The 10,731-nt window shown below is 61.0% G+C and overlaps 2 protein-coding genes across 2 annotated transcripts; one reads left to right on the forward strand and one right to left on the reverse strand.

The window, feature by feature from the left end:
• The first annotated feature begins 2,198 nt into the window (after positions 1–2,198).
• On the forward strand, positions 2,199–9,306 carry ILK (integrin linked kinase). Its single transcript, XM_075061906.1, has 10 exons — positions 2,199–2,300; positions 2,954–3,026; positions 4,337–4,663; positions 4,908–4,993; positions 5,468–5,577; positions 5,648–5,775; positions 6,349–6,470; positions 6,544–6,643; positions 6,795–6,925; positions 7,092–9,306. The coding sequence occupies exons 1-10, from the start codon at positions 2,199–2,201 to the stop codon at positions 7,239–7,241; spliced, it is 1,329 nt and encodes a 442-aa protein (XP_074918007.1). The 3' UTR covers positions 7,242–9,306.
• TAF10 (TATA-box binding protein associated factor 10) lies at positions 8,634–10,474 on the reverse strand. The gene is made up of 4 exons (XM_032768927.2): positions 10,360–10,474; positions 10,094–10,158; positions 9,817–9,931; positions 8,634–8,827 (listed from the first exon to the last, which is right to left on the reverse strand). Exons 1-4 carry the CDS (start codon positions 10,384–10,386, stop codon positions 8,738–8,740), a joined length of 297 nt encoding a protein of 98 aa, XP_032624818.2. The 5' UTR covers positions 10,387–10,474; the 3' UTR covers positions 8,634–8,737.
• Between the last annotated feature and the right edge of the window lie 257 nt (positions 10,475–10,731).

Below are 10,731 nucleotides of genomic sequence, written 5' to 3' on the forward strand. Positions count from 1 at the left end.
GAGAGCCCTGGTGCTCAGGGTTGCACTGAGCTGGGGGATGGGCTGGGGGGGGCTGGTCCTGCAGAGGGGGGAATGGGGTCAGAGCCCAGGGGATGGGCTGCGGGGCCAGGCCTGGTGGGGGGCAGGAAATGGGCTCAGAGTCCCTGGGATGGTCCAAGGGGCCCAGCCTGCATCTCTGCTGACGGGGCCCCTCTCTTGCAGGAGCCGGGATGGATGACATCTTCACGCAGTGCCGGGAGGGCAATGCTGTGGCCGTGCGCCTCTGGCTGGACAACACTGAGAACGATCTCAACCAGGGGTGACTGGGGCGGGCGAGGGCACCCTGCTGGGGAGGGGTGGTGGGTGAGGGCACCTTGTGGGGGATGGGCGTGGGCACCCTGCGAGGGAGGGGCGTTAGGTCTGGGCACCCTGCTGGGGATGGGGGGCTCAGCTGGGCCCCCTGGGGTGTTGATGACCCTGCTGCTTGGCAGCCTGCAGGGCGGGGAGGAATTCAGCGCTCCCGCCGGAGCAGGAAGTTACGACATCGCTAAGGCACGGGCTGAGCAGCACATGCCTGGAGCTGGGGCCTCAGGAGGAGCAGCTGGCTCCCAGGCATGGGCAGAGCCATTTCTCTGGCTCTGTGGGGCCCTTAGGGGGCTGGGGCCTGAGGGAATCGCTGTTCTCTTTGTGCCCAAGCCGGAGCGATGGCCCCTGGGCCAGGCAGTGGGCGCAGTGGTCTCCCTCTTGCGTCCCTGTCTGGTAGCGTTGCCGGCCCCAGGAGCATGGCTGGGCTGTTTGGTGTGGAGGGACTGAGCTGCTGGCGCTGCGAATCCTGCGGGGAACCTCTCGGGTCCGCCTGCTCCATCCCCGACCCCAAGCCAGCCCACCCCATTATCAGAGCTCTGCCTGGCTGTGCACGCAGGGGCTGCCCCACCACATCCGTCCCACTGCCCCGAGCTCCTGGAGACTCACACCCAGGGCTCAGTCCTTCAGGAGCCTCTGCTGAGCCAAGCGGGACAGGTTCCATTCTGTCGCTCTCTCCCAGGACTCGGTCCCCTTGGTGGAAGGGCCTGGGTAGGGGGGCGCTGGCAGGAGAGGTGCCACAGCAGGGACAGGGACAGGGCTGGCAGCTGGGGGTGGGGGGGTGCTGGCAGGACAGGTGCCACAGCAGGGCTGGCAGCTGGGGGTGGGGGGGTGCTGGTAGGACAGGTGCCACAGCAGGGCCAGGGCTGGGGGAGGGGGCACTGGCAGAATAGGTGCCACAGCAGGGCCAGGACTAGGGCTGGCAGCCTGCTGGTGGTAGTGGTGGGGAATGGGGAGCCGCAGGGGAGGTTGTGGAGTGTGGACAGGTCACCAGTACTATGTCTATGGAGGGTGGGGGGCTGGGGCTGGGGCTGGGGCTGAGAGCTCCCAGAGCTGTGGGCAGGACAGCGTGGGGCACATGCTCCTGGGGCTGGCTTGAGTGGAGGGGCGGCTCTCTGAGACTATGGGGCTGGATTGGTTGAGGGAGGATCCCTGGGGCTGTGGGGGTGGGTGGGGTGGAGAGGAGGAGTTCTCTGGGGCTGGACTGTATGATGGGGGTGCTCCCAGGGGCTGTGGGGCCAGATGGGTGGGGGGTGCACTCCCTGGGGCTGTGGGGTCAAGCTGTGGTGGGGCTGAGCCAGGTCGGGGAGCTCCCCTTTCTCTCCCCCCACCCCCTGCCAGGCTGGAATCTCCTTTTAAGGCCTGGCCTCTCTCAGCCTCCCTTACTAGGAAGTGGGGTGGGGGGAGGGATTCCAGGCCAGACTCAACCGGGAGCAGTTGAGACTGGGGCAGGGCCACTGGGTCCCCCTGTACATGGTGGTCGGGAGAGGACTGGAGACAGTCCCCCCAGGCCGCTCACTCCCACAGCCCATTGCCAGGGCTTGGGGTTCCCCAAACTACTGCCTTTTTACCCCTCCTGTCCCCCTTGGCCTGTGACCCTTCCCTCTCTGGCTGCTCCCTGTCCCCCAGCCCAGCCTCACATGCATGGGGTTCAGGCCAGCTGCCTCCCTGCTCCCGGCACCCATGGCCTCAGATGCCTTGGGGGGTCTCTGAACCAACCCAGGCACAGGAGGGGCCACTGGGGCATGGTGCTGGCCCTGCCCCCCCCAGAACTCACCCCCTCCCTCCCCAGGGATGACCATGGATTCAGCCCCCTGCACTGGGCCTGCCGTGAGGGCCGCTCCACCGTGGTGGACATGCTCATCATGCGGGGCGCCCGCATCAACGTCATGAACCGCGGCGACGACACCCCACTGCATCTGGCGGCCAGCCATGGGCACCGGGACATTGTGCAGAAGGTACTGGGTGGGGCTGCCCCCCGTCAAGCCCCCCGCAACTGTGCTAGGGCTACCCCCTGCCAGCCCCCATCCCTTTGAGGGGGCTCCCCCGCCCCTGTGCAGGGGCTCCCCCTGTCAAGCCCCCCTGCCAGCCCCAACCCGTGAGGGGGCTCCCCCCACTGAGCCCCCCCAGCCAGCTCCCTGCCTCTGTGCAGGGGCTCCCCCCACCCATGTTGGGGCTCCCCACAGCTAGCACCCCCTATGGGGATAGTTTCTCCCCCACATACGCTGCCTGCCCCTACAGCCAGTGCCCTGGCCCCTCCCTGTAGCTCCCCCTACTGGGAGCATCCACTTTACAGGCAGCCCCCTCCCCCCAGCCAGCGCCCTGCCCTTTCCCTCAGTGGAGAGGCTGGAGCTGGGGTGTCTGGAGGGAGTGTGTGTCTCCCCTCCACCCCCGCCCCCACCCCCAGCTAGGCTGCTTGTCGTCTTCTCTCCAGCTGAATCGCATTCAAAGGCAGACATCCATGCAGTGAATTGAGCATGGAATACGCCACTGCACTAGCCTGTTCTGGGGCACCGACAGGGGCCGAGGTGAGCATGGAGGGGACCACAAGCAAGGGTTGAGGGTGGAATGAGGGCTGGCATCTGGTTCTCACCCTGTCCTAGCCCCACAGGATGGTGAGCAACGGTTGGGCCCTTGTAGCCTCTCCAACAAAGTATGGCAGATGCCTGTGGAAATGTGCCAAGGTACCACTGCGCGAACTGCGAAAGGTAGGAGCATCCCCACCGACCTGCACCCCCCACCCTTCATGACCTTCCCCCATCCCACCCCGCACCCCACCCCTGGTGACCACTACCCTTGCTCCCCTGCCCCCATGATCCCACCTCCCCCAATACCTTTTGCCCCAACCACACCAACCAATACCCCCCCAACTATCCCATCTCCAACCTCCCCCCTCATTTCTGATCCTGCCACCCCACATCCCCGTCCTGCCATGCTCCCTCAGCTCTATTGCTAGCCCAGGGCTCTGTTGTTTTGCTCTCCAAGAGTTAAAGGTGTGAAACTCTTCCACGGTCGGACCTGGGAATAGTACCCAGGCTCGGGGCTTTGCTCTTCCAATGCATTCATTCCGACATTGGAAGTTTGTTGATCAAACCCCAGAAAGAACAAGAAACCAAAACAAGCCAAACTGGCCTTGTGTTTGTTTTGCATAATCAAACCCCGAGTCATTTTGGAGGCAGACTATGAGAGTCTTGTTTTACCATCTGCCTGTCTTTGTGGGAAAGGAAGAGGTTAATTTTACTCTGTCCTGCTGTGCGAAGGGATCCACTTCTGTTTGTTAGAAACAGACCCAGCATGGAGGAGAAAGGATAGAAAAGGTGGGGGGGATAGAAAAGGTGGGGGGCATACAGCGTTCGTTGGGGTTCGTGGAACACTGGGCGGCTGTTAGATGCTTTGGGATAGCAGGTTAGAAGGGCCCACTAGGGTCAGCTGGTCTGACGCCCGCCATGATGCAGGATTTGTTGGGTCTAACCTATCCCAGCCTCCTTTGGAAACCTCCAACCAAGGAGTTCCCATGACCTCTCGAGGCCTCCATAAGACCAGTAGGACAATGGAACAGTGAGGAAGTGGCTCCTGACTACGACCCATGTAGCCCTGGAGCCTGGCTCCTGTGAGGAATGTCACCTCACTGGGTCATTTCTCCTTGGACAGGGCAGGACTGGTGGGCCGCCGCATCTCCCTGGGCTGTGTGCTCCATACAGTTGATTTCAGGATCCTGTGAAAAGCGAGAAAGGGGATAGGAGGAAGGAAGAGGGGGGCAGAAAGTAACACAAGGGAGGGAGACAGAACGGCTCTTAGGCGCCTCAAGAGAGACCCTGCTGGCTGGCCTGCATCTCCCAGCCTGGGGGCAGGAACAAGGAGCCGAGCGTTTTTCTGTACCCCAAACAGGAAGATGGCAAAGGGCCAGCATAGTTCAGCTCATTATTTCGTTCACCAATTAAACTCACCTCTGTGCAGCCAGACTTGATGTAGGGAGCTTCGTTCCCACGTTAAGTACACCTCACGGCCCTTGAGCCATGTCAGCTAGGCCCCCTTGGCCGGCCCAGTGCAGACTGGGTGCTGCTCTTGCATCTGGTTCAACAGTCTGTAGGAAAACTACTCAACCAATTTTCTGCAGTTAGTTCCCCAGCAGACAGAAATGACTGGCCCCGTGGTCACAAGAGCCCTGAGGTTCAGTTCTGGCTGTTCTGGCCTGCCCCGCCCAGCCCCCTAGTGCTCAATGTCTCCATCTCCCCAGAGCGTGCAGAGAAGCTGGGCCAGAGCCTGACCAAGATCCCCTACAAGGACACCTTCTGGAAGGGCACCACTCGCACGCGGCCCCGTAAGGACCCGGGCCCGGGCTGGGAGGGGGGAGGAACGTGTGGGTGTCCCCCAGGAGGCAGCTTGGGGCACCTCCGGTGGATTGTGTAGGGGGGAGGAGGGCAAAGTCCCTCCATAGGGAGGGAGCCCCAGGGTGGGGGAGATGGAGTGTGGGGATCCCCCAGTGCTCAACTCACCCCCTCTTCTTGGTGCAGAGAATGGCAGGGGTCCCTGGGGTGTGACAGTGTCTCCCTTTCTCACGGCAGGAAACGGGACCCTGAACAAACTGGCTGGCATAGACTTCAAGCAGCTGAGCCTGGCCCACAAACTCAACGAGAACCAGTCAGGAGAGGTGGGTGGGGGGCATCTGTGGCGGGCCCCAGGGGGTAGGAGCCTCTGCCTGGCCAGGGAGAGGGGGCCAGCCCCACAGTGGGGCTGCTCCCTGCGCAGGTCCTGGATGCTGTGAGGCCTGGGACCATCCCTCAGCATCTCATTGCCCAGCTCTCCTCTGGGCAATGGGGTAGGAGCCCTTCCCTGCCCCCTTGGGGGGTGGGAGAGGAGACTCCGTTAACAAATGAGGGGCATGGCCACTGGCAGTGGGGGGACGGGGCATGTAAGTACCTACCGGTCAGGCTGTGTCCCTGCCCTGCCCCCGGCTAACCCTGACACACGTCCCCACCCACCCATCTGCTGGCTCACCCCAGCCTCTGTGCCCAGCTAACCCTGTCCTGTCGCTGCTCTGTCCCCATCCCTGACTGACACCCCGACTGACCCTGTCCCTGGCTCTGCCCTGCCCCCCGGCTGACTCTGTTCTGTCTCCCTGCAGCTGTGGAAGGGGCGCTGGCAGGGCAATGACATCGTTATCAAAGTGATGAAAATTCGGGACTGGACAACACGGAAAAGCCGAGACTTCAACGAGGAGCATCCCAAGCTCCGGTAGGTGCTGGGGACCCTGGGGCTGGCAGGGGCAGGGAGCTCGCTGTTCTCACATTCCTCTCTCATCCAGGATCTTCTCACACCCCAATGTTCTGCCAGTGCTGGGGGCCTGCCAGTCGCCCCCTGCCCCGCACCCGATCATCATCACGCACTGGATGCCGTACGGCTCCCTCTACAACGTCTTACACGAGGGGACAAGTGAGTGTCAGGGCCGGGAACGTGCCGCGCGCTCCTAGGCCAAGGAAAACCACTGCAGGGTGGGGGGGACACGACATGACACCTCCTGGTACTAGAACTGGCCCAGAATTCACCCCTGGGGCCTGTCCTACCTGGCCTTCGGCATTCGGGGGCTGCGGGAGTCCCATCCTGCAATTGCCTTAGTCAGTCCCAGCCTCTAGCACCCCTCACCCTGTGTTCTACGCACACAGCACAGACACGCCCCCATCCCATTCGCCACCTGCCCCTCCCACTCCCCTTATCCAGCCATCCCTGGTGCCAGCCCTATGTTCCACTCCCCTTGTCCCTCTATGCATTCCGCCGTCCCCCGGTACCAGCCCTGCTCCCCTCATCCAGCCATCCCTGGTGCTGGCCCCACGTCCCGCTCCCCTAGTCCCTCTATCTGTCCCCATCAGTGCTGGCATCGGCCCCACTTCCCTCATCCGTCCATACCTCTGGCAGCAGCCCTGCATCCGGCTCCCCTAGTCCCTCCATTCCCCTGGTGCTGGCCCTACCTCCCACCCCCCTGTGCTGATGCTCACTGTCTCCCTGCAGACTTTGTTGTGGATCAGATGCAAGCAGTGAAGTTTGCCCTGGACATCGCCCGGGGCATGGCCTTCCTGCACACACTGGAGCCCCTCATCCCACGCCACAATCTCAACAGCCGCAGCATCATGGTGAGTGCAGGGGGATGGGGCTCTCAGCACTCCAGGGGGCCAGGCTGCTGGCTGACCGCCTGTCTCCCTGCAGATCGACGAGGACATGACGGCACGTATCAGCATGGCCGACGTGAAATTCTCCTTCCAGTGCCCAGGCAGGATGTATGCCCCAGCCTGGGTGGCGCCTGAGGGTGAGTGCCAGGAACCTGAGGGTGTTACCACAGCTCTACCCATCCCAAGAGGGGGCTGCTACCTCCTAGTCCCTCCTGGCCTGGTGGCTGGATGCCCCTTCCTGGGATGCGCTCTCCCTGACCCCTCCCTCCCCACTACGCTTCCCTGCAGCACTGCAGAAAAAGCCAGAGGAAATCAACCGGCGCTCGGCGGACATGTGGAGCTTTGCAGTGCTGCTGTGGGAGCTGGTGACACGCGAGGTGCCCTTCGCAGACCTGTCCAACATGGAGATTGGCATGAAGGTGAGTGGGGAGGCAGGGCCCAGCCCCCCACAGCTCACTGGAGAGAGGCTGAGGTGGCCCACAGGCCCAGCTCCTCATGTCACCCACAGGGAGTGGGTGGGAAGGATCCAGCGGGGGGTGGCCTTGGTGCATGCCTGTCCCCAGCTCTCATCCTGCTTGCCTCCAGGTGGCACTGGAGGGGCTACGCCCGACCATCCCGCCTGGCATCTCCCCACACATCTGCAAGTTGATGAAGATCTGTATGAATGAGGACCCTGCAAAACGGCCCAAGTTCGACATGATCGTCCCCATCCTGGAGAAGATGCAGGAGAAATAGGGGCCAGCCCCCTGCTGCTTGCTGCTGCCAAGCTGCCCCCACCCCATCCAAGTGCCTTCAGGAGGTGCCCCGCCCTTCCCAGCAGGCGGTGCTGGAGCTTTCCCAGACCCCGCAACCTGAGCCGGCCACAGACACATGGTACGGATGGTGCTGTCTCCCCTGGAGCCGCCCTGCAAGCTTCCTGCTCCAGCCACCAACCCTGAGGCTCCCAGGACCCACTGCACAACAGCCACCTCCACCTTTCCCCACAACTGTGGGTACAGGCTGGCCCTGCCCTGAGCCAGCTCCTGCTAAGGGGTGAGGGTGGCTATTAATCACAAGGCCGTCAGGCCTTGGAGCCACCCAGCACCTTATGCCTCTCCTCACTTTCACAGGCACAGAACGACACCCCACCTCTCTTATTATATATAAATTACCCCCATCCCAGTGCCCTCCTCTAAGGACAGGGCCTCACTTGTCTGCCTGCACCTAGCGCTGTTCTGGCTTTGTGCTTCACCTTTTAAAGTAATTTCCAGCCAGGCCACATGGAAGAGCTGCCAGCTGAAATAAACATTTATTATGAAAACTAGCCCTGTGTGATTCACCCAGCGAGAACTCTGTCCCCAAAGAGAAGCTCAAGGAGTCCTTGGGGCACAGGACTCTGGCCTGTTAGAGAGGGGGTCAGGCTAGATGTTCACGATGAGCCTGTCTGGCCTTGGATGGGGGCAGGAGGACACAAATCCTCCAGCTGTCCTCTGGGGCACAGGGCTCTCCCTGCTGCGGCCCCCAGAGCTGGGGGTGCCCCTAGCTTAGTGTCCCCTGGCCTGTGATCCCTCCCCAACCTAGAACTCAGAGGGAGTTGGAGGAGTTTTGAGGAGGAGCTGAACTCAGCTCTTGTTGCATGCTGATCTTAGAGCACTGCTTACCCCTGTGGGACCAGGTGGGAGCACGTGGCCATGCACACACAGCTGGCATGTCTCTCTCCCAACTATGGGGTGGGGCCAGCCCCTCATTCCACATACCCAGCATGGGCAATTGAAGGGCCTCAGAGCAGGGCATGGGGAGCCCCCAAGGTTCAGCCATTTGGTCTGCAGGGCCCATGCAACAGTAGCACCATCTGTAGCATCCGGAGGTCAAATGCATCCACCTTCCAGCCCAAGGCCCCAAACCCCAAAATGTGTTAGACACAGAACCCAAGACGGGGGAGTTCTCCAGCCTGCTACCCTCCCCCCACAAGCGTGTGAGAATGAGGTTAGCTCCCCTGCACCAACATACAGCACCTGCGCCAATCCACATTCTCCATTCCCAGAGTAGAGCCTGAGGGGCTGTCCCACCGACACCAGCCCCCGCACCCTAGGCCAGGGCAAGGCATTAGCACGGCCAGAGGCAGCGAAAAGCCCCTCACACACAAACCACCAGCTAACATCAACTGTTTAATAACAGACCAGAGCAGAGCTCCCGCCCTTCACCCATTGAGGGGCCAGGCCCACGGCAGGGCCTGCTGCTCAGCTCTGACGCTAGGTGAAATAGTGCGGCTTCTTCACATTGATGCCGTACTCTGCAAGCGCTGGCATCAGGTCCTCCATGGTCAGCGTGTACTTCTTATCCTGCAGGGACAGGAGCCAGCGTCAGCAACAGCAGGGGAGCTGCTGCTGCCGGCCCCTCCCCCCCCCAGACAAGGTGGGGGGCGGAATTGGACCACCTTATGTTGGAGACAGAGACACGCTGTCCCCCTTACACAGAGCTCAACAGCTCTTAACAGTGACCTATACTTCCTGAGCAAACACAAGAAACAGCACATCCTCCCCAGGGATCTCAGTGGCCAGACCCCTCTGCAGCCAGACTTCAGAAAGGCTAAGGAACCACAATCAACACGTGCTCCCATACACTGGAAGAAAGTCAGTCAGGAAAGTTACAACCATGCAAGAAATCCCAACCAGCCTGAGGACAGCCATCCAACATTCACTCCAAGTGTCAACGGTGAAATACAAGCTTTGCCTGACTTGGATTTCCCAGACCTGAAGCAGAGCTCCGTGGAAGCTCAAGCCTCTCAACAGGAGCTGGTGCAATAAAAGACTTTACCTCATCCACCTTGTCTCTCTAATATCCTGAGACCAACACTGCATACTACAAAGAAGAGTTTTTCTAGGCACTTGACCATTCCTGGTGCCCTTGTCTGAGCCCCTCTAGTTCTGCCCTACCCTGTGAGAGACGCGACCAATCCTGCAGCATCCAGATAGGGCCACATCACTGCTTGTTTCAAAGGCATTAGAATATTCTCCGTCCTATTCCTTATACTACTAAACATGGTTTGCTTGTTTTGCCTGCAGTTGTGCACAGAGTGGAGGTCTCCATTGCCCGTACTGACAGCCAGCTCCCTTCCCTGAGCCAATACAATTCATTTAAACCCTGTGAAGTGCATGAGGAGCTCACAGTTCTTCAGTGGCTTTACTCTGCACGTAACCATGTTGAATTTCATTTGGCCACCCGTGGGAGGGCCTTGTGCCCAAGCCAGAGGAACAGCTCCCCTGGTACAGGGTCTTACCCAGCCCTGCTGGCTGTCCCCTCATAGCCTCTTCCCAGGGCAGACCCTCACCTTACTCTTGTTGCGGGAGCTGCCAGAAGCTGTGCCCTTCATCTTGCAGTGTTGCAGGGCATCATTGGCAATGTCCGAAATAAACTTCTGGGCTGCCAGTGAGATGAGACGAATGCTGCAGTCAGAGAAAGCAACGGAGCAGCCTGAGACAGAACACTGAGTATGGGCGGCCAGGGCTTACAAGTGCCTGCTGGAGCCCATAGCACCAAGACCTGACATAGGGGGTTTCTACTCAGGGTGGTTGAGGATTGTGCAAATAGTACCATGCATCACTTACATGCGCGGATCAGAGGCCTCAAATCCAGCTCTGTTGAGGTAGTAGCCTGTGACAGCATCTGGGATCTGAGAAGAAGGAAAAGTATTAAAGGGGACAAACTTTTAACTACCCATCCACCCAACAGTAAAGCCCTTACCCCAAACCACTCACACAATGGCACTAACAAGGCTCCAATACCTAACTCCCCAGGCCCAGGAGTCCTGGATCCCAGCCCCTGCCCCCGAGCCAGGGGTGGAACCCAGGAGCCCGAGCCCCCAGCCCCATACCGTAGGCGTATAGTCCTCCAGCTGCATCAGGAAGTCTACCAGAGGAGTGGTGGAGACCACGGGTTTGACATCTCCGTTGGCCGCGCTGGGGGGTAGGTAGACCCCGTTTGACAGGGGCCCGTCGGAGGGGGCTGCAGCCACCACCGCGGAGATGGGCCCTGCGAGAGAGAGCGTGGGTCAGGGCTGACCAGAGACAAGCAGTGACACCCCCCGGACTAGTCCCTCCACCTCTGGGAGCCCAGGCCCCGTACTATCCCCTCCCCCACCAGGACCCCCCCTTGGAACCCCGGTCCTCGCAACCCGCCCGTGGTGTTCCCCTTGCCGCACTGGGACCCCCCGCCCCCGGGAAGCCCGGTTCCCGCGGACTACCCC

This window comes from Chelonoidis abingdonii, chromosome 1 (assembly GCF_003597395.2).
Source record: "Chelonoidis abingdonii isolate Lonesome George chromosome 1, CheloAbing_2.0, whole genome shotgun sequence".
Taxonomy (NCBI): domain Eukaryota; kingdom Metazoa; phylum Chordata; order Testudines; family Testudinidae; genus Chelonoidis; species Chelonoidis abingdonii.